This window comes from Pongo pygmaeus, chromosome 10, assembly GCF_028885625.2.
Source record: "Pongo pygmaeus isolate AG05252 chromosome 10, NHGRI_mPonPyg2-v2.0_pri, whole genome shotgun sequence".
Taxonomy (NCBI): domain Eukaryota; kingdom Metazoa; phylum Chordata; class Mammalia; order Primates; family Hominidae; genus Pongo; species Pongo pygmaeus.
The window spans coordinates 93557133-93580842 of record NC_072383.2 but is presented as its reverse complement, the minus strand read 5'-3'; the positions used below and the strand labels follow the sequence as shown (position 1 = coordinate 93580842).

Sequence of the window (23710 nt, the reverse complement as noted above, 5' to 3'; positions counted from 1 at the left end):
AGTTGTGTTACCTTGTTAACAAAAGAAAATGGAGCCATAAGGCCAGGAGAATTAGTAATCTGGGTTAATGATGCTTGGATGAAAGATACTTTCTTAACATGCATTATCATTGTAATTTCATAATCACTGTGTGTACCAGATAGTGGTGGTACATATTTAGAAAATGATAAAAGTCTGAGCAAATCTAACAAAACTTATCCACCAACTTGCGCTATGTTAGAAGCGTGACTTTTTTTTGTAGTTCTTAGGATGCAGGGACATTTTCACTCGGCCTTTTTGATGCCACCTCACAGTAAACTCTTAGGTTGGAGAATGAGGGTGAGGCTCAGGAATGGGCTGAGATAGATGTCTGTTGTACATACTAAGGAAGAGAGGTTTCAAGGGATAACCAAATGTCTTTGTAGTCAAGCTAAAATGTGGTTCCATAATCAAATGTTCCTATAAATGCTGTTATTTGGGGGCTATCTTTTTATAAGGCCATTCATCTGCAAAAGACTTTTACATTCTTCAGACTTCTTAAAGAAGGGATACTTAGCAAGGCTGCTTTTCAGGTTATCTTTACTTTCTGCAGTTCTCCCCGCCACCACCATTATTTTGACTATATTGACCACAAGGCTCTGATTATCATTTGAATCCAATTCCTGGCAGTTGTATTTCCACTGCCTCATTTTAGGGGCCATGCATTTCCTTCTTGGTCCATTGGGATTTGTTTGTATTTATCAATACAAGTGGGAGCTGCTGAGTAGGGTGGGCTCTAACTAGCCTAGGACACAGACTGTGGCTACCACGTTCTTTGGGAGGGTTGCTAACAAGTTTTTCCTAGGAGCAAGTGATTTCAGGGACTGCCTACAGGAAAGGGTGGAGGTTGGTGGTCAGTCTGGCTGGGGTTCACTCTCAGTGTATCTAACAGCTGTGCCTTAAAACAAAAGGGAGCCTCTCTACGAATCTCCTTCCAGAGTTGCTTGATGTTTAAAGTTTGGCTTCCTGAGCACTTGAATCCGGGTCCCTTGCTTCTTAGAAAACACTGTGTTTATTTTGGATGCCTTCTCCTTTCAGATGAGCCCTCGCTGTGCTAATCTGGCCCTCAAGCACTACCTGCTCAAGCCGGTTCAGAGGATCCCCCAGTACAGGCTGTTGCTGACAGGTGGGCTTCTCCAGCATTTTGCCAACCACCCAGTTGGTTTATCCATCAGCCAACTCTTCTTGCCTTTATGAAACTCGGGTGCCTCTCTTTGTATATCACCCCAGTCACCATGTTTGCCTAATCTGTGGATTTGTAGATTGCTTATGTACTTCACATATACGTTGCCTGAACTGAACGGCTTTCAGTTCTTTGGTCATCCATCCATGTGTACATTTTCACCTCAGAGCATTCATACATGTAGCTACTTTTTAATTCAGAACATCTTTGACCATCCCAAGCCCATACCCCTGCATCATTTCACCTGTCTAATATTATTAATTCCAAGAAGGTGCTTTCCCCAACTACTTGAGAATGGAGTTCAGAGGGTCACTCCCATATATTTATATAGCACTATCATAGCCCTGGTTACTTGCCTCAGAAGGTTGTTATAAGGTTTGATTAATGAGCTAAATGTGGACAGTGCTTAGAATAGTACTGTAGCTGGGTGCAGTGGACACGCCTGTAGTCCCAGCTACTGGAGAGGCTGAGGCAGGAGGATCTTTGAGCCCAGGAGTTTGAGACTATCCTGGGAAACACAGACCCCTGTCTAAAAAAAACAGGAATAATGCTTTAATTATAATAAGTTCTGCATAAGTATTAGCTTTTACTATTATTAGTAATAGTAGTATTCTTATCCTGATAGTTATTTCCTTATCATGATAATAGTCTATCTTCTACTAGACTGTAAGCTTCAAGATTATAGAGCTATGTCTGTTTAGTAAGGATAAAAGAAGGAAAGAAAAAAGCAAAAACACTGTGTTTGAGTGAAGGAACTTGCTGTAATCAGGCCTTTATATTCACTGGCTCTTTAAATCCTCACCATAGCCTTGCAAATATCAGTTTTATCTTCACAGATGAGATAACGGGCTTATTGAGATTAAGTGGTTTGGCATCACAAAAAGGCTAGTGTAGTCTCAGTACCAAACATAGTTACCCAACACCTACTACTGGGTTCTCTGGAATATTTGCTGAACTGTATTGGATGTACAGTGACTTAATATGCATATATAATATGCATTAAAATTGTATCAAAATGGACAAGAACATCAAAATGTGGCCACAACCATAAAGTCAATGTGTTGTAATGTTCTATAAGTACTTGGCTTCTGGAGGTACTTGGCTTCTGTTACTCTCCTTAAGAAATGGTGTGCATGCTTTTCTTCTTAACTTCACTCTCTTAAGCCAAGAGCTATATTGGAGATAATAGGTGAATCCCGAAAAACCAGGATTTCCTCATTTCTCTTTAGGGAAAAGGATTCAGCACTTCAAAGCTTGCCTAGTGACAGACTGCTCACGAGGAAGACCTACCTTTTAGCCCCAGGACAGGCTGGAGTGCAGTGGCGCCATCTCAGCTCACTGCAGCTTCCATCTCCCAGGTTCAAGTGATTCTCCTGCCTTAGCCTCCTGTGTAGCTGGGATTACAGGTGTGCACCACCATGCCCGTCTAATTTTTTTATTTTTAGTAGAGGCGGGGTTTCACCATGTTGGCCAGGTTGGTCTCAAACTCCTGACCTCAAGTGATCTGCCCACCTTGGCCTCCCAAAGTGCTGAGATTATAGGGGTGAGCCACCACAACTGGCCCTTAATTTAAATTTCTAACGATGTATCAGGCACTAGGTTTCTGTCTGGAATGACATAAAGCCAACTGAATAATTTAAGGATATCCTGTCCCTCTGTACTTTCTTTCTTCTGCTTTTGGCAGAGATTTAGAATACACAGGACAAAGGGAAGTACTGATACACATGTTGTGTTTTTGCTAGATAAATTCAGTGCTCTCATAAACCAGCTTTTGAATGGCATAGGCTCTTTCCACAGCTGTCAAATGAAGTACTGTTTTCAGTGGCAAAAGACAACTGTAGTTTCAAATGGGAGGGGAATGGAGCAAGAATCTGAAAATTTAATGCAAAGATTAGTTTTTACATATTATTTATTTTTTATTTATTTGAGACGGAGTCTTGCTCTGTTGCCAGGCTGGAGTGCAGTGGTGCAATCTCAGCTCGCTGCAACCTCCGCCTCCTGGGTTCAAGAGATTCTCCTGCTTCAGCCTCCTGAGTAGCTGGGACTACAAGCACGTGCCCAGCTAATTTTTTGTATTTTTAGTAGAGACGGGGTTTCAACATGTTGGCCAGGATGGTCTTGATCTCTTGACCTCGTGATCCACCTGCCTTGGCCTCCCAAAGTGCTGGGATTACAAGCATGAGCCACGGCGCCCGGCCATATTATTTATTTCGTTTCACACCCTACGACTGTTCTAAGTAGTAAAAAGTCTGCATATGTTAAATTTAGGTTTCATGCTTAGTTTGTTTTTTATTGAGAAAGGGTGAAATGACAAAAGCAGGTTTTAAAAAACCCTCTTTACTAAAATAGATTTTAACTAGGTGCAGTGGCCTATGCCTGTAACCCAGCAACTCAGGAGGCTGAGCCGGGAGGATTGCTTGAGCCTGGGAGTTCGAGGCTACAGTGAGCCGTGGTCATGCTACTGCACTTCAGCCTGGGTGACAGTGAGAATTCTGTCTCTTAAAAAAAGAAGAATTTTGTTTTATAATACCAACATCATGTGAGCTTGGAGTTATTTTTAGTTTGAGCTACGTCTTACTTAATCTTAGATTGGGAAATCTTTTCTGTTATTTATTTATTTATTTATGAGATGAAATCTTGCCTGTTACCCAGGCTGTAGTGCAGTGGCACAATCTCAGCTCACTGCAACCTCCGCCTACCAGGTTCAAGTTATCCTCCCTCCTCAGCCTCCCAAGTAGCTGGGATTACAGGCGCCTGCCACCATACCTGGCTAATTTTTGTATTTTTAGTAGGGATATGGTTTTGCCGTGTTGGCCAGACTGGTCTCAAACTTCTGACCTTAGATGATCTGCCCATCTCGGCTTTTCCATTCGTTAATTGATGCACAATACCTTATATATAGTAGGCCCTCATACTGGTGGATTTGGGAAGGGGGAAAAGTGATGAATGGCTTGTTCAAGGCCACGAAATCAGGACTAAAATTAAAGAAAGAACGTAGTAGACTTTGTATTCTTCATCCTATGCCTTTTATTCCATTGTTTAAAATTCTTTCCTTCCTCTAAGCCTGACGTGAAGTCAGGTCAGAAGTCCATTCTCTTTGTAGCCATCTCTGATTGCTTCAGTTCTCCAACCTTGAGTTCACTGAGTGTGTCTTATATCTATAATTTAGTGGCCTCCAAAATATCTGGGTCAGTTTTGGATATGTTGAAGCTGTTCAGGAAATAATTTAGATAGGTTTTAAGGTAGGTTTAAAACATCTCACCAGGTGCGGTGTCTCACGCCTGTAATCCCAACACTTTGGGAGGCTGAGGCGGGCGGATCACCTGAGGTCAGGAGTTCGAGACCAGCCTGACCAACATGGAGAAACCCCATCTCTACTAAAAATACAAAAATTAGCCAGGCATGGTGGCACATGCCCATAATCCCAGCTACTCGGGAGGCTGAGGCAGGAGAATTGTTTGAACCCGAGAGGCAGAGGTTGTGGTGAGCTGAGATTGCGCCATTGCACTCCCGCCTGGCCAAGAAGAGCAAACTCCCTCTCAAAAAAAAAAAAAAAAAAAAACTCAGCCAAAATGTTTTTCATCCAAAGAATGACATTGAAACATTTATATTAGAGATGATATCTTCTCCTAAAAAGAAAGTCACAAGCAGAAAGGTGAAATGTCCTCCCAAGGCTACACAGCTTTAATTGAGGCACCTATGTTCCTATAATCTCAAGGACATTCCTATAACCTTGCACGTCAATACTAAAGATTTGCTTTTTTAATTTTTGTATTTAAGTGATCCATCCTGTTAACTGATGCTTTTTATTTTTATTTAAAATTCTGATTTTCCAGTACTGATTTTTGTGATGTTCTGATTACTCTTTACTTTGCAAGATATATCTACTGTTGCTGTGAAAGTACTGCTGTCTAGGGACTGAGTTTTTTTGTTTTTTTTTTTTTTATGTAGAAACAGGGTTTCCCCATGTTGCCCAGGCTGGTCTCAAACTCCTGGGGTCAAGCGATCCTCCTGCCTTGGCCTCCCAAAGTGCTGGCATCACAGGCCTGAGCCACTGGGCCCAGCCTGAGATTTTTTAAAGTTGGATTTTAAGTCTTAAATTTGCATCTTTCAAACATGTTAATTACTTTGGATAATAAAGCTCAAATAGCTTCGTAAGGTAAGTACTTTTATTTCCATTTTGGAGTTTGGATTGATTCCAAATGCACAAAATATACAAGAGCAGGCAGGAGTGGTACTTCATTCATTTGAGGCAACTCCTGGCAACTTTGCTGTATTAAGTTTCAGGCTGAGAAGGGGAAGGAGTCCTGCCTGATTCAATGTAAGTAGGTTTGTGCCTGCCACTGAGATATGCGTAGATGATAAGATGGTTTATTCTGGGATCCTTTTAGAAAAGATCAGTGGAAATCCCCAGATAGAGCAGTCTGTCACTGCTGTTCAAGTAACCATGCTATTGTCTTCCAGTGTTTTCTTTTCTGGACTTACTTTGGGTTTCTATAGGGTATTCTATTTGGGCAATCTCTTCCTGCATTGTAGTAAAACACTTACACCTACACTCTTGTTAGTATTTTTTTAAGATCAGTTCAAATTGGATCTAAAAGAATGCATATAGTTGTATAACAAAATCAGTGATTTATATAATTTAAGCCTAAATATTTGTAAATTTTGGCTGGGCACAATGGCCTGTAATCCCAGCACTTTGGGAAGCTGAGGTGGGCAGATTGCTTGAGCTCAGAAGTTCAAGACCAGCCTGGCCAACATGGTGAAACCCTGTCTCTACAAAAAATACAAAAATTAACTGGGCATGGTGGCATGCACCTGTAATCCCAGCTACTAAGGAGGCTAAGGCAGGAGAATCACTTGAACCTGGGAGGTGGAGGTTGCAGTGAGCTGAGATCGCACCACTGCACTCCGGCCTGGGTGACAGAACAAGACTCTGTCTCAAAAAAACAAAAACAAAAGGAACTTGTAAATTTTACTTTTGTATTGGCTACTCAAAGCCAGTTTATCAGGCTGGATCCTGTTTGAAGTTGGGAAGAATAGGAAGAAAACAGACACTGCTATCAGAGCAGCCTTAACTTTTACTTATCTTCTTTCTCATCTCTTCAGGGTAGAGACCATCTTTATTATCTTATCCCAGCGTCAGGCATAGATCCTGGAACACATCAGAGACTCAGTCAACTGACAGTTAAGGAAAGGGAGAGTTGCTCTTTTTTATAAGATTGAGAATCCCCATGCAGTAGCAGCAATGAATGTTGGATGGATGGATGGATGGATGCATGCATGCATGGATGCATAAATGCGTGGATGGATGGATTAATAAATGTTTAAAAGCATTCTTTCAGTCATCCAGTCACAAAATTATGGAAAGGAGTGAAATCCTTCCCTTTTCTCTTTCCTCCCTGTAGGATCTGCCAGCAAATTTTCCTCCACCTCTGGTTTCTGCTCCTTCTATTTATTTGTTATGCTCCAGGCCAGGCCCTTCTAAACTCACGCCATTTTATAGCAATATCTTGCTGGTGGTCATGCTACCTCTTATCACCCCTCCATGTAGCCTAGCACAGTTACTGCCTAATATCTCTTCCAAGGACACACTTTCATTCTGTTTATTAGAAAAGTTGAAAACCCACTTATTCATAGTATAAAGACCACAGTTTATAACCCAGAATTACCGGAACCTTCTTTTCCTTTGGTCTAGCTATAGTAGGTTTCTTGCTGTCTCCTGAAAGCTGTCCTTCAAAACCAGATTCTCTCCTCCATTAATCACTCCACCAGCAAATATTTATAAAAGTTGGCCCTGAGCTGGACACCTGTATACACTGGCAGACAACACAGTGGTGGCCCCTGCCCTGATGGGGCTTAGAGTCTTCCTCTTTGAGGTCATGCCCAATCACTTAGGCCCTCACTGAGCCTTCTCCTTCTCAATTCCTAAAAATTGTATTGATCTTGCCCTTTGTCTTGTGACTGAATCTTTTAGTTGTTTAATTATACCATGGATCTGTGCCTTATCTTCGCCACTAGATTGTAAACCCCTTGAAGTCAGAGGCAGGGCTGGACATGGTGGCTCATGCCTGTAATCCCAGCACTGAGTTGGGAGGATCACCTGAGCCCAGGAGTTTGAAACCTGCCTAGTCAACATAGTGAGACCCTGTCTCTACAAAAGAAAAATTTAAAAATTAGCTGGGTGTGGTGGCACACACCGGTCATCCCAGCTACTGAGGAAGCTGAGGCAGGATGATCACTTGAGCCCAAGAGTTCGAGGCTGCAATCAGCCATGATCGAGCCTGCTGTACTTCACCCTGGGTGACAGAGCAGGACCCCCATCTCAAAAAAATAAAGTCAGAGGCAGACTTTAGTACAAGTAGTAGTCACAAAAGATATTCACTTGGTTTGAGAAAGTATATTCTGGTGATGTTATTTTTGTAAGGGCCACTTTTTGTCTTTGAAGGGATCTTTTGTGCATACAAAAATATTTAAGGATTATGAAAAAACTGAGTCTCTTTTCATCTTCTACCATCCAGAGATGGCTATCACATATCCTTTTAGTTTTTGTCTACCTGTGCTATATGTTGTATAATTTGTTTTTCAGAAAAAAGCCTTTTATTTGTGGAAGGTTATTACACTGGTGTTGAAACAAGTTAAATCAGTAAGGATCCTGATAGAGAAAATATAAGATACAGGAATTTTAAAATTCCTCTGATAAGTCTTTTCCACTTACGTATTTAGAAAAAAACAGTCCTTTGATTAAATGTGGATCAGGTGGTTTCTTTGATCTTGTTCAAAATATTTATGTTATATAAAAGGCTACTTTAACAACATATTATATTACTTTTTCTCGTTGTCTTTGCCTTTAGGATGATATTAACTCCCTCTAGGTTTTAGAAATCTAGGATTTCTCACGTTGGTAGAAAATGAGATACTTAAAACATCTGTTATAGTGTTCTGAAGCTATACATTTGAGCTATGTACAGGCTAACAAGCACACATAAAAAAGATCACAGTTAAATTAATAGATGACTTTTTTTCTTTTGAGTTGGAGTCTCACTCTGTTGCCCAGGCTGGAGTGCAGTGGCACGATCTTGGCTCACTACAACCTTCACCTCCTGGGTTCAGGTGATTCTTCTGCCTCAACCGCCCGAGTAGCTGGGACTACAGGCACGTGCCACCATGCCCAGCTAATTTTTGTATTTTTAGTAGAGACAGGGTTTCACCATATTGGCCAGGCTGGTCTCGAACTCCTGACCTCTTGATCCACCTGCCTCGGCCTCCCTAACTGCTGGGATTACAGGCGTGAGCCACCACGCCCGGCTGCTAATAGATGACTCTTTTTTAAAAACCCTTACGGAAAACTTCTGTTTAGCAAGTATTTATTTTAAAACCTAGGGTTAATTGTATGTATCAAAGTTATTTTAACATTTTCTCTAAGGCAGAACTTGATTTAAAAAAAAAAAAACAAAAAAACGTAGGGCTGTCCTGCACTCCAGTCAAGGAATCTAGTTATCTAGTTTCTGACGAGCCCAAAGGTCTCTGATATAAGGCAGTTCCAGCCATGTAAATTAGGAAGATAATTCTATCCAGAATTCAGAATTCATGTTGTGATTTGCTCAGCTCTTGTTCTGTTGCAATTCCTTTTTATTTTTTATTTTATTTTTTTTTTTGAGACCAAGTCTTACCCTGTCACCCCAGCTGGAGTGCAGTGGTATGATCTCAGCTCACTGCAACTTCCGACTCCTGGATTCAAGCAGTTCTCCCACCAAAGCCTCTCAAGTAGTTGGGGTTACAGGTGCCCACCAGGTGCCCACTACCACATCTGGCTAATTTTTATTGTTCTGTTTTTTCTTTTTCTTTTCTTTTTTTTTTTTTTTTTGAGACAGAGTCTCACTCTGTCGTACAGGCTGGAGTGCAGTGGTGCGATCTCGGCTCACTACAACCTCCACCTCCCGGGTTCAAGCAGTTCTCTTGCCTCAGCCTCCTGAGTAGCTAGGATTATAGGCATGCACCACCATGCCCAGCTAATTTTTTTGTATTTTTAGTAGAGACAGGGTTTCACTATATCGGCCAGGCTGGTCTCAAACTCCTGACCTCAAGTGATCCACCTGCCTCAGCCTCCCACAGTACTGGGATTACAGGCGTGAGCCACCATGACTGGCCTTTGTTTTTTGTTTGTTTTTTTAAAGAACCTTTATTGCTTTTTATAGTTGCCTTTTATGCTTTCTTGCCAGATGCCTTTGGAGCAGGGGCTTTCTGGGCTGGAACTTTTTGACCCTTCTGAGCTTTTGGAAGAGGTGCTGCCTTCTGGCCTGTGGCTTTCCGGGCAGGAACCTTCTGGACTGGAGCCTTCTTGCCCACAGCGGTCATCTTTTTTGCTGGAACTTTAGCAGCAGCTGCAGCAGCACCCTTAGCAGCAGGTGCTTTTTTGGGAGAAGCTTTCAGGAGAGCTGCCTTTTGAAGCTTCTTAACTTCATTCTTGATTATTCTGTCCCTCATTTTCTTTGCCTTCATAACTTTAAAATGATCAGAATCTGTCATCTTGGCTTTCCTTTCTCTGGCTTCAATCTTCTTAGCCCATTGTGTGGCTGCCCATTTTGTATTGATGTCTACCTTCTGCCAGGCTTGTGGGACATACTTCTGGTGGGCACTGTGTGGAAACTTGAGGATGAAATCAGTGAGCTGCATGTACTTGAAAGGCATGGCCTGTCTCCTCACTTGAGCTCAAGGTCCACCAACCAAAGCCCTGTTCTGATCAATAACATCTATGATCACAATGAATTTTCCAGCATGAGGTCCAAAGGCGACGTAGGTTGCCCGGCCAACCTCCATGAAGTGCCTGAACACCATATTGGCGGCACTTGGTGAGAAGGAATTCATTTTTAATCGTAGTTGTGAAAAAGGTATTTTGAGAGATAGTATTTAATAAATTGTATCCAGGTATCCACAAAATATAAATATTTATTTATTTATTGAGACATGGTCTTGCTCTGTTTCCCAGGTTAGAGTGTGGTGGCAGGATCATGGCTTACTGCAGCTTTAACCTTCCAGACTCAAGAGATCCTCCCACTTCAGCCTACCAAGTAGCTGTGGCTACAGGCATGCACCACCATACCCAGCTACTTTTTTCTATTTTTTTGTAGAGATGGGATCTCACTATGTTGCCCAGGCTCATCTTGAATTCCTGGGTTCAGGGGATCCTTCCACCTCAGCCTTCTAAAGTGCTGGAATTATAGGCATGAGCCACTACACCTAGCCGTCCATGAAATGTTTTAATGCTATGGAAAGTGTTTAGGGTATATGAGGCAAGCACATTTCATCATCGCTTCTCAGCCTTTTGGCTAAGATCAAGGGTAGCACATTTCATCCACCTGTTTTATTAGCTTAGAACTTTTAAATGTAATCTTAGTTTCTCTGTAGAACAGGAGTTCTTAAATTTTTTTGTGCCTAGATTCTTCTGGCAGTCTGATATAGCCTATGAGCCCTTCTCAGAATAATTTTTTTTAAGTGCTGAAAAAACTACATAAGATTAAAGGGAAAACCAACTGGGCTGAAATACAGTTATTAAAAAAAATTTTTTTTTGCTATACCACAATCACAGTAATAAAATATTTTTTAATCGTGACATAGTAATTAATGCATGCACTTCTTTAGTACTGTATTAAATAAGATCTGGTGGCAGATGTAATAAGTACCATGATTTTGAAGTAGGGGTGAGAGGAGTGCTGAGAGGGATAAGATGTCTGCCACAACTGTAATATGCTATAAAAATATCTGTGGTGATAAAGTCACAGATATCACTGATACTGTTGTGGTTTGCACCTACATTTATGATGGAAGAAAATCCTATTTTATACCTAGAGGTTAGTGAAAATGGGGTGGGATTGTTTATGTGCCTCTTTTTGCCCTCCAAGTTTGCAGATACCCCAAATTCTACCCATAGACATTGCTGCAAAGCCATTCTTTTTCCAATTCTAAGTGCAGATTTGACCCAGATTTCCTGCAAGTAGCCAATTGCCTCTATTGCTGGGACTTGTCTTGGCAGAGCTATAGCAAGCAGAATCTGTTGCTAAAGTTTCTCTCACAGTTTTTGTCAGAATCACGGGCTCTCATCAGGACCTGTTTCAGTTGGAGAAAACACTGAACTTTAATCAAATGTGAACTGTGGTGCTTATATTTGCTTTATTCTTCGCTTGGCTGTTAGGTAATAAAATGTGCTTATCTCCCTAAACCTAAGTTTGCTTTGTTGATAGTCAGGGTGGTACAGACCAAATATGGGTAAGAGCTTCTTTGAAGTGTGGCTCGACTATGCCAAGGCCATTTCCGTACACTTAAGTTTCCTACTTAATAAACTGGCAACTACTAGAAAATGTATCCACTAAGAAAAACAGTCTCAGGCCAGGCACGGTGGCTCATGCCTGTAATCCCAGCTCTTTGGGAGGCCGAGGCAGAAGGATCCGTTGAACTCAGGAGTTCAAGACCAGCCTGGGAAACATAGGGAGACCCCGCCTCTTTAAAAAAAAAAAAAATTAGCCGTGCATGGTGGCACACACCTGTAGTCTCAGGTACTCGGGAGGCTGAGACAGGAGTATCGCTTGAGCCCAGGAGGTCGAGGTTGGTGGAGGCTGCAGTGAGCTATAGCACTCCAGCCTGGGCAACAAAGGGAAACCCTGTCTCCAAAAAAGAAAAAAAAAAAAAAGGAAGAAAGAAAAGCAGTCTCAGACAAGTCAAGTCAAAATAGTGTATATTGGCCGGGCGTGGTGGCTCACGCCTGTAATCCCAGCACTTTGGGAGGCCGAGGCAGGTGGATCACGAGGTCAGGAGATCGAGACCATCCTGACTAACACGGTGAAACCCCATCTCTACTAAAAATACAAAAAAATTAGCCAGGTTTGGTGGTGGGCGCCTGTAGTCCCAGCTGCTTGGGAGGCTGAGGCAGGAGAATGGCGTGAACCCAGGAGGCGGAGCTTGCAGTGAGCAGAGATAGCGCCACTGCAGTCCAGCCTGGGGGATAGAGAGAGACCCCGTCTCAAAAAAAAAATGTATATTGACTTTTGCAGTTTGCCTCTCCTTAGAACATTCTGGATATGCCTAGCTGGACTTTCCGACTAAAAAGGGACTTGGGGAGATACCATCTATCATGAGATCTGTGTCAAAATTTTGCCTTAGGATGAGCCTGGAGTTGGGTTTGGTTTGTGAGTTCTGTGGGGATGCCGCCTCAGGACCAGGGTTGTGTCAAAGTCTAGGATAGATCAGGGCCTCCTTACATAATTCTTGGACAAGGATGCCTGCAAGCAGTTCTCCAACCTGAGCCTCCCGAGTAGCTGGAATTACAGACATGAGCCACCATGCCCAACTAATTTTTGTATTTCTAATAGAGACAGGGTTTCACCATGTTGGCCAGGCTTGTCTCAAACTCCTGTCCTCAGGTGATCCTTTCCTTGCCATATTTTGTGCCCTGGTGAGGAGGGGGTGCATTGGTCCAGGAAAGGGACCTTTTCTAATTCACAGAAAGGCAACCTGAGACCCCAGAAAGATCACTTTTTTTTTTTTTTGACACAGAGTCTCACTCTGTCGCTCAGGCTGTGCAACTTCCACTTCCCAGGTTCAAGCGATTCTCCTACCTTAGCCTCCCAAGAAGCTGGGACTGGAGGCATGTGCCACCATGCCCAGCTAATTTTTGTATTTTTATTAGAGATGAGGTTTAACCATGTTGGCCAGGCTGGTCTCGAATTCCTGACCTCATGTGATCTGCCCACCTTGGCCTCCCAAAGTGCTGGGATTACAGGCATGAGCCACTGTGCCCCTCCCGAGATGATACTTCCTAACTTAGGCAAGCACCACATCTATAAGAGATGGTTCTAGGCCACATACAGATTCAAGGACTAGAATTGAATGAGTATTTGAGAAGCAGAAGAATTAGAGCCAAAGGCCAGAGCACTTTTTTTTGTGTGTGTGTGTGTGTGTGACTGAGTCTCGCTCTGTTGCCCAGGCTAGAGTGCAATGGTGCAATCTCAGCTCACTGCAACCTCTGCCTCCCGGATTCAAGCAGTTCTCCCACCTGAGCCTCCTGAGTAGCTGGAATTACAGACATGAGCCACCATGCCCAGCTAATTTTTGTATTTTTAGTAGAGACGGCGTTTCACCATGTTGGCCAGGCTGGTCTCAAACTCCTGTCCTCAGGTGATGCAACTGCCTCAGCCTCCCACAGTGCTGGGATGATAGGTGTGAGCCACTGCACTTGGCGTAACAGATCTTGTTCTAGGTTGCAGGGGCTACAACAATAATTAAAATCAGGCTTTCTGTCCTCAGGAAGGCCACAGTTTTAGCATTTGTGCATAAAATGATACCTTATACTATAGTACCATTTACTTAGCTTCTAATATATTCATGACATTACATATTCTTATTAAACTTAACTTAGAATTTTGGAGTTTTATCATTACTTGTCAAAATGATTTTGTGTATAGAAATAAATAGGATATGTACATTGTTAAATAATATTCTGGGAGGCAAATGCCAGTCCATACATATTCTAAGGCATCAACAATTAAAGTTACACAATACCATTGCAAGAATAGATCTATTGATTTTTTTATAAAAGGAATTATTCTTTATGTAATAAGGAAGTAACTTGAAATGGACTGTGTTTATAAGAATCTAATGTATGACAAAGTAGGAAACCCAAGACAATAGAAAAAAGATTGTTTATTAAATAACCTATTAATAATTTGAAAAATAACCAGTCTGGCCGACATGGTACAACCTCGTTTCTACTAAAAGTACAAAAATTAGCTGGGCGTGGTGACACACATCTGTCGTCCCAGCTACTGGGGAGGCTGAGGCAGGAGAATCCCTTAAACTCAGGAGGCGGAAGTTGCAGTGAGCCAAGATCATGCCACTGCATTACAGCCTGGGCAACAGGAGAGACTCCATCTCAAAAATAATAATAATTTGAAAAACAAATCAAGATCCCTACATTAATACATATACTGCAAATAAAATCAGAGCTAAATATGAAGAATTATAAAACTGGCTATTGAAACTCTAAAATGAGGACAGGAGGAAAGATAGTTTTGTAGGCCCAGAAAAATTAATTATAAAGGAATATATATATATATAATTATATATATATATTTTATATATATATATATTTATATATATATATATATATATTTTTTTTTTTTTTTGAGACGGAATTTCACTCTTATTGCCCAGGCTGGAGTGCAGTGACGCAACCTCAGCTCACTGCAACCTCCACCTCCTGGGTTCAAGTGATTCTCTGGCATTAGCCTCCCTAGTAGCTGGGATTACAGGTGCCTGCCACCACACCCAGCTAATTGTATTTTCAGTAGAGACAGGGTTTCACCATGTTGGCCAGGCTGGTCTCAAACAACTGACCTCAAGTGATCTGCCCGCTTCGGCCTCCCAAAGTGCTGGGATTACAGGGGTGAGCCACAGTACCCAGCCTGTAAATGAAAATATTGACACTTTTCATTTTATTTATTTTATTTTATTTTTTGAGGCACCTTTGCACCATTATAATAACATTAAAATATTATGTAAAAGTTTAAAATACAGTCAAAGTAAAAAGGCAAACAGCACATCAGAAAATATACCTCTAGGAAATTTTCATTTCAGTACAAATACTAAAAATAGACATCTAGACTAAAAATATGAACAAATATAATAACTTAGAAAAAAAGAGCACATAATAAATATTAGTGGTGTATTGTGTCCTTCGAATTATAACTATCAAATAAAACAGGTTACCAATTCTCTCTATTAGCAATGAAAAACTGCAACACACAAAATTGGCATTTACTGAAACTGTTATTCTCATATATTTGTATTAAAAGTTTCACTTCCCTTTAGGAAAGGTTTTTTGTGATATGTATCAAGCACCCAAAAATAATTTAGTATTTTATTTTATTTTATTTTATTTTTGAGGTGGAGTTTCACTCTGTCACCCAGGCTAGAGTGCAGTGGTGCGATCTCAGCTCACTGCAACCTCTGCCTCCGGAGTTCAAGCAATTCTCCTGCCTCAGCCTCCTGATTAGCTGGGACTATAGGCGCACACCACCACGCCCTGCTAATTTTGTATTTTTAGTACAGACGGGGTTTCGCTATGTTGGCCAGGCTGGTCTTGAACTCCTGACCTCAGGTGATCCACCTCCTTCACCCTCCCAAAGTGCTGGGATTACAGACATGAGCCACCATGCCCAGCCTAAAATTTTTTTTAACTTTATTTTTTTTCTATATCACAAATCATGAAGCAAAAAAAAAAAAAAAAAAGTAAAAATAAATAAATAAATAAATTATTCTCCCTGATCCCAAGGAAAGAATCTGGAATATGGAAGAAGGCATGTTTTATTTATTTATTTATTTATTTATTTATTTATGTTTGTTTTTATTTTTTTTTTTTTTGAGACGGACTCTCACTCTGTCGCCCAGGCTGGAGTGCAGTGGCGCGATGTCGGCTCACTTCAACCTCCGCCTCCTGGGTTCAAGCAATTCTTCTGTCTCAGCCTCCTGGGTAGCTGGGACTACAGGCGCGTTCCACCACACCCGGCTAACTTTTTTATTTTTAGTAGAGACGGGGTTTCACCATGTTGGTCAGGGAGGTCTCGAACTCATGACCTCGTGATCCTCCCGCCTCAGCCTCCCAAAGTGCTGGGATTAGAGGCATGAGCCACTGTACCTGGCCTATTTTTTTATTTTTATTTTTGTTTTTTTGAGACGGAGTCTTGCTCTGTCACCCAGGCTGGAGTGCAGTGGCACAATCTTGGCTCACTGCAACCTCTGCCTCCTGGGTTCAAGTGATCCTCTTGCCTCCACCTCCCTAGTAGCTGGGATTATAGGCGTGCACCACTACCCCCAGCTAATTTTTGTATTTATAGTAGAGACAGGTTTTCGCCATGTTGGCAAGGCTGGTCTCAAACTCCTGACCTCAGGTGATCTGCCCACTTCGGCCTCCCAAAGTTCTGAGATTACAGGTGTGAGCCACCACACCACCCGACAGTGCTAATCAGTGTTACTTATAAATCCAAACCCATTAACTTACAAAAGTAAAAGAGGACAGTATTTATAATTATGCCTGGACAGCAGGTATAAGGCAAGATCATGTGGGGAGATAAGGTTGTATGCCATCCTACTTATATAAATAGCCAAAACAAATTAAATGCACTAAAGAGCTAATAGAACACCTAAGTACTGTATGATATACCCCTAGGATGGTTTTTAAGTCAAATCAAGCGTTTATAAAAACAAGGAAATAGTTTAGTAATCGTTTTTCTCAGAGATGTTCATAGTTTAAGTTTTCCTCATTATTTAATTTTTCAAATTTTTCATTTTTTATTTTATTCAACAAAATATGTTTCATGATATTTTAGAATGAGAATCGTTACAGTTTTCATTCTGGTTCAGCCTAGTTATTTTATGCATGAGGATATTAACACAAAAAAATGCTGTGGGGCATGGCCAAAGTCCCATGCCTCGACTAGATGTGACTAGACCAGGCAGAGTAAGCATTTCTATCATCATCATCATCATCATCATCATCAATCAATCATCATCAATCATCATCATCAGACTTAGAGATGGGTCTCACTATGTGCCCAGGCTGTATCCTCCCACCTTGGCCTCCCATAGTGCTGAGATTACAGGCATGAGCCATCACACCTGGCCCAAGAATTTCTGTCTTCTAATTCCAGAGCAAGGGCTCTTGACCACTTCGCCAAGCTGCCTTGAAGTGTCAGTATGTTTTGTAACTTGACACTTGATGCTTGTTTTTGGTATTTAAAATGATCAGTACTTTGTTTCACAAGTCAGGCTAATTTTAGGTTGTTCCTTGCAAAATCTGAAACTTCAAAAAACTTTACAAAGTCATATTGACTAGACTTAGTTTTCTCTGGATCCCATAATTCTGTATGTGTTGCTGATCCCACTACATATTTATGGAGGAAAGAAGAAATCTGAAAAGTACAAAGCAAGACATGTCTTCAAATTCAAAACACTTGACTTTGGAATGTTATCCCTCCTATACGCTCATTTCCTCTGTGCTTTGCTGCCAAACATTTCTCAGTGCACGGTCCAGGAATCTGACTGGGTGTTGAATGCAAAAAGTCCCAGATTCCCACAGATGACTAATTTTTATTAATGGTTAACAGTACTTCCTACTAGTTTCTGCTCTAAGTTGGTTATGTATTGATTAGGTAATCAGTGAGTAGTGGTAAGGCTCCCTGGGAACCCTTATACAGAAAACTTAGATTTCCAACAAGATATAGTATATAGTGGGTCCTCATCCTTTCTCTCTCTCTTTTTTTTTTTTTTTTTTTGAGACAGAGTCTCGCTCTGTCATCCAGACTAGAATGTAGAGGCACAATCTCGGTTCACTGCAAACTCCACCTCCTGGGTTCAAGCAGTTCTCCTGCCTCAGTCTCCTGAGTAGCTGGGATTACAGGTGCCCACTACCATGCCTGGCTAATTTTTATATTTTTAGTAGAGATGGTGTTTCACTATATTGGCCAGGCTAGTCTCAAACTCCTGACCTCAAGTGATCTGCACACCTCAACTTCCCAAAGTACTGGGATTACAGGCATGAGCCATTACACCCGGCCTTTGGAATTTTTTGTTGTTGTTGTTGTTGTTGTTCCTGAGACAGAGTCTTGCACTGTCACCCAGGCTGGAGTGCAGTGGTGCGATCTCAGCTCACTGCAACCTTTGCCTCCCAAGTTCAAGTGAGCCTCCTGCCTCAGCCTCCTGAGTAGCTGGGATTACAGGCATGTGCCCCCATGCCCGGCTAATTTTTGTATTCTTAGTAGAGACGGGGTTTCACCATGTTGGCCAGGCTGGTCTTAAACTCTTGACCTCGTGATCCGCCCACGTCAGCCTCCCAAAGTGCTGGAATTACAGGCATGAGCCACTGCGGCCGGTGGCCTTGGGCATTTTATATGAGAATAAAATTAACTTGTACTGGCACCGTGGCTCACACCTGTAATCCCAGCACTTTGGGAGGCCAGGGTGAGAGAATCACTTGAGTTCAGGAGTTCAAGACCAGCCTGGGCAACATAGTGAGACGTCATCTCTACAAAAAAATCAAAAACAGCCCAACGTGGTAGTACAGGTCTGTTGTCCTAGCTATTTGGGAGGCTGAGGTGTGGGGACAATCACTTGAGCCCGGGAGATTGAAGCTGCAATGAGCATTGGTCACACCACTGCACACTCCAGCCTAGGCAACAGAGCGAGACCCTCCAAAAAAAAAAGAGAAGAAAAAAGGTAACTTGCATATCCCTAGAAGTTGCACATAGTATGTTGTGTTCCAGTTAATTTTTTGCTACTAATGTTGGGTGATGGTGATGGAGTTAATTAACTTTTATTAATCAGTGATGCCACCTGGTGGCCAGAGAGTACATTTTGTAGTGTACCTACACACTGAACCAACATTTGCTTTTTTTTCCTTTGATAAAAATAACCTCAGTGGCATTTGAGGCAGTTTTATTAGTGAAGTTTTGAATAATGCTCAATTTGTTTTGGCAGGAACAGAAAGGTCATAGAACACTACCAGTCTAACATGGCAAATTGAAATGATTGCTCTCCTCGTTGTTATTAGGAAAGCTTCTGCCGAATACCAGGTCCTAAGTGATAGGTAATAGGTGGTTCCCTATGACCAGTATAGGCGTGTCTGTCTGGTCTCCTTTCCTGGGTTTCACCTGGGTTATAACAGTCACTGGGGCAGCTACTGGTTTCCTGTTCCTCCCATCTGACTCAGGGTGATCAGTCACATTCTTATGCTACAGTTAAGGCCCCAGGTGATTCTTAACTGTTTAAGGAGATCCTGGTCCTGCTGTCTTTGCCAAGGGAAAAGTCCTCAAAAAGATATACTGCAAGAAGATGTCCTAAAAACATGGATGGATGGATGGATGGATGGATGGATGGATGGATGGATGGATGGATGGATGGATGGATGGATAGATGAATGAATAAGCTGGAGAGTTGAATTTTGGACACCATTAAGATATTTTTAAAAATTGGCAAGGAGGGTAAACCTAACTCTGTTACTTCCTTGATTAATAGCATGATGTTGCAACGTGTTAATGGTGGGCTTTCTGCTCAGTGTATTTAAACTGTGTTCATAAAAGTTCATGTTTGAGTACAAGCAAAGAAAATGCAACTTAGAAGCTTATGAGGCTCAGCACAGTGATTCTGAGGTCAGGATTTCCTAATATGGACATCTTCTGGGGAGCCCTTTTGGTTTAGAGAAATGTCTCTGTTTTCACGGATATACTTCTGTATTAAAAAGCAGAAATTTAAGACAAAATAGGAAGTCGCCATGAGTGTGATATTTAGGTAAATCTGCATTCCTTTCCACAACAAGATATAGTAACTAACTAACAGCTTAAGGAAAATCACTTGATTAATGAGGTAGCTTAAGGTTTGAGAACATCTAATAGGGAGGGTAAGTTTGTCTCTCCAACCTTGTCAACTGTCAGACATAGAAATGTTAAATGTTTGCACTCACCAAACATGGCTTATATAATATATTGAATGCATTCTGAGTGGGGTCAGAGTGAGAATATTTATTTTCATCTCCAGATGAGGCTAAGTGTAACATATAACTTATGTATTTTGTTAATTTGGGAATTTTTTATTTTTTGTGTGTGCCCACTCATTTTTCCTTTATATTTTAGGGGGGATGCTCTCTTCGTTCAGATTAAGATCTAAATTGCTAGCGATGGTCTCTGGCAAGACAGAACCTATGCCATGGCGCAGGGAAGCTTAATATGTTTATACATAACATCTCACCATGGCTTATTGCCAGTGCTGGATATTTATAATGTGCACGTCTAGACTCACACAGGCTCTTAGATCACTGTCTCAAAGACTTACGAAGTTTCAGCAATTGGGCACGTGTTTGTGTCATCTGTTATGTTTGAAGATCTGGCACCGATACCCATGTTTTCCTTTGTTCCTCTGAGCATGATTTCATAAATCCATGAGATGAAGTTGTATCTATTCCATAATAGTACTAACTAGCAGTTGGGTTTGATGAAGATATATTCAGTCACTGAACACACCTTTCCTCCTTTCATTTCCTCAGTTCCCACTGGCATTAGAATTGGTTTCAGCATTTATTGCCTTTTACCTCAACTAAAATACAATCCTATCTAAAAAATAATATATTCTTGGCCAGGTGCAGTGGCTCACTGCCTGTAATTCCAGCACTTTGGTAGGCAAAGGCAGGAGGATTGCTTGAGGCCAGGAGTTAAAGACCAGCCTGGGCAACAAAGCGAGACCCTGCCTCTGCAAAAAAAAAAAAAAAAAAGCAGACATGGAGGCACACACCAGTAGTCATAGCTATTTGGGAGGCAGAGGCAGGACGATTGCTTGAGTCCAGGAATTTGAGGCTATAGTGAGCAATGATTGCAGCACTGTGCTCCAGCCTGGGTGACAGGGTGGGACTCTGTCTTGAATGAGTAAGTGAATTGTTTTTATTCGGTAAGCATTTATTGTCCCCTTTGTGCAAAGCCCCTGGCTAAGTGCTGTGTGAGAGAAAGATGTGTCAGATGACTTGCTCACAAGGAGCTTTGAGTCTAATGAAAAAGAAAATGATAGAAGCATAAAGTGAGACTGCTGTGTCATGTGTTATTCAAAGGCAGAAAATGTTTCTTTCAAATGGAAATTTGTAAGAGAAGGGGGATTTAAGAAGAGCCTTGAAGAGTGTGAGTAGAATTTGTATAAGCGAGACGGAGGAAGGGATCAAGCAAAAGGGACTATTAGAGACAAAAGGTGTGAAGCCGGGGGGGGGACACATGGGGAGTGTTTAAGGGGTTGCACAGATCAAATTTAGTCAGAACAAAGGGACCATTTTAGGCAGTAGCAAGAGAGAGAGAAAAATTGATAAAGCCCCCATGTAGCAGGGGGCTTTAAATTCCAGGAAGGAATTTGTATTAATTTACCAGGTAATGGGAAGCCATCCAGCATTTCTCAACAGAGAAGGAAGTATTGCCTTGAAATTCCATGACTTTCCTTGATGTTAAAGATTTATTAAATATAGGTTCTTCTATTACCTCTGTTTTTTTCTGTATTATAAGAACTACTATATACCATATTACTTATTTACAGACTATCTTCATCCAAACCAAGGATTCTCAACTTCAAGCCTATTGATATTTGGGGTCAGATAATTTTTTTGTTGTTGCAGGCCCACATTATAAGATATTTAGCAGCACCTCTGATGTGTGTGTGTACGTGTGTGTGTGTGTGTGTGTGTGTGTGTGTGTGTGTGTGTAGTAGAGAAGGGGTTTCCCCATGTTGGCCATGTTGGTCTTGAACTCCTGACTTCAAGTGATCCACCCCCTTTGGCCTCCCAACGTGCTAGGATTACAGGCATGAGCCACCGAGTCCAGTCTGCATCTCTGACTTCTAACCACTAGCCACCAGTAGCACCCCCTTTTCCTCAGTTATGACAACCTCAACTGTCTCCAGACATTGCCAGGTGTACCCTGGGGGGCAAATTTGTCCCCATTTGAAAACCACCTGTTTAAATACGTATATTGAGTTCCCTTGGTGTCCTGAGCATTGTTAGACTCTTAGAGTAACAAATCCAGGAGTCTTTTAGGGATTGGATTAATGCCTTAGAATTTTATACTAGATGTATGTCTGATCTCAAGATTAAGGTACTTCCTATGTGTTGGGATAAAAGCTGAACTGGGCATTGGGAGACCTGAATTCTCATGCTGGCTCTGCCACCAAGAGGTTGTGTGAGTTGGGTGAGATCCTTTGCTCAGTAATCTGATTCCTCATCTATAAAATAACCAATGTTTCCTCCAACGCTTTTTCTAGCTCTGACTCTATGTCTTGATTTCAAATTGATCTCAGGGCTTTATTTTTTCACATTTTTAGAAAGTTAGCACAAGCTGGACTAGCATGTATATTAGCCAGCAAGACTAATGAAGTATTGAAACAGAAGGATATGTGTTTGGGGCTCACTGGTTTATTGTACTCAAATACTTTTTTTTCTTCTTTTCTAGATTATTTGAAGAATCTCATAGAAGATGCTGGAGATTATAGAGACACTCAAGGTAAATAACTTCTGTGGTTGCAGAAGTTTTTATATTATGTTTATTTAGGTAGGGCTAGAAAGTAAAAATATATTGATAACAAAATCCATTACAAACTCTATTCATACGACTTGAAGGCCAGGTGCGGTGGCTCACACCTGTAATCCCAGCACGTTGGGAGGCCGAGGCGGGTAGATCACCTGAGGTCAACAGTTTGAGACCAGCCTGACCTACATGGTGAAACCCCTTCTCTACTAAAAAAATACAAAAACTAGCCAGGTGTGGTGGTGCATGTCTGTAATCCCAGCCTCTTGGGAGGCTGAGGCAGGAGAATCGCTTGAACCCGGAAGGCGGAGGTTGCAGTGAGCCGAGATTGCGCCACTGCACTCCAGCCTGGGCAACAGGGCGAGACTCCTTCTCAAAAAAAAAAAGACTTAAGGCCTTCCTGGAAACTCCATTTTGAGCCGATTAACATAGAACCAGATAAGTAGTAAAGCAGTGCTGGGTATAGGTGAGACTATATGGGCAGGGGAGACCCACGGCCAGCCCTGCATGGGAACCAGCCTCTTGCGACTGTGGAGCCAGCGTGGTGGCTGAGGTCAGGAAGCTTTGCCCTCCTGTGCTCAGTCACTTTGTGCCCGTGCCATATTCAGTTTCCCTAGAGGTCCATTTCTTTGTCTTTCAAAAACAGGGATTGAACCAGATCTGCAAGGTCCTCAAGCTTCAAAATCATGAGTCCATGAAGTGACTAAACTATAAAGCAGGGATGAGTCTAAAAAAGCATATTATTCTGGCACTGTTTAACAATAGGATATTAGCCTTCCCTCAGCCCTAGTAGTACTTAAGGGAAACAGTCCATTACAACATGAGGGACTCATAGCTAGTGGGATAATTGGAGTTCCTGTGTCTGTCTGCCTGTGTCTCTCTCCCTCACAGTCTCTCTCTCTCCCTCTCTCGCAGATACACACACATACACACAGATTAATTCTGTTTGGGTGTTTCTGTTTATTCCCAACAACCTCTTTCAAATGTCACAGGTATACCCCTTGTTCTTTTTTTGTTTGAGACAGAGTCTCACTCTGTCACCCAGGCTGGAGTGCAGTGGAACGATCTCAGCTCACTGCAACCTCTGCCTCCTGGGCTCAAGCAATTCTCCTGCCTCAGTCCCCCAAGTAGCTGGGACTACAGGGATGTACCACCATGCCCAGCTGATTTTTGTATTTTTAGTAGAGATGGGTTTCACCATATTGGCCAGGCTGGTCTCGAACTCCTGACCTCAAGTGATCTGCCCACCTCGGCCTCCCAAAGTGCTGGGATTACAGATAATGAGCCACCATGCCCAGCAACCCCTGGGTCTAACTGCAGAAACATATTAAGCAAGTCTATTAATTTTATGAATTCTGATCACATTTTTTTTTTTTAATTTTTTGAGACAGAGTCTCACTTTGTCACCCAGGCT

General features: G+C 41.9%; 1 protein-coding gene and 1 pseudogene across 2 annotated transcripts in view; one reads left to right on the top strand and one right to left on the bottom strand.

Annotated features, from left to right (window-relative positions):
- The window catches only part of FGD6 (FYVE, RhoGEF and PH domain containing 6), a 138319-nt gene that overhangs the window by 78555 nt on the left and 36054 nt on the right, over positions 1-23710 (top strand). For both annotated transcript variants that reach the window (XM_054445407.2, XM_054445406.2), the window contains exons 8-9: positions 1057-1144; positions 22222-22272. In XM_054445407.2, coding sequence (XP_054301382.1) covers positions 1057-1144; positions 22222-22272 — 139 coding nt within the window. The remainder of the gene's footprint in view (positions 1-1056; positions 1145-22221; positions 22273-23710) is intronic.
- On the bottom strand, positions 9407-10039 carry LOC129010860 (large ribosomal subunit protein eL14-like; annotated as a pseudogene).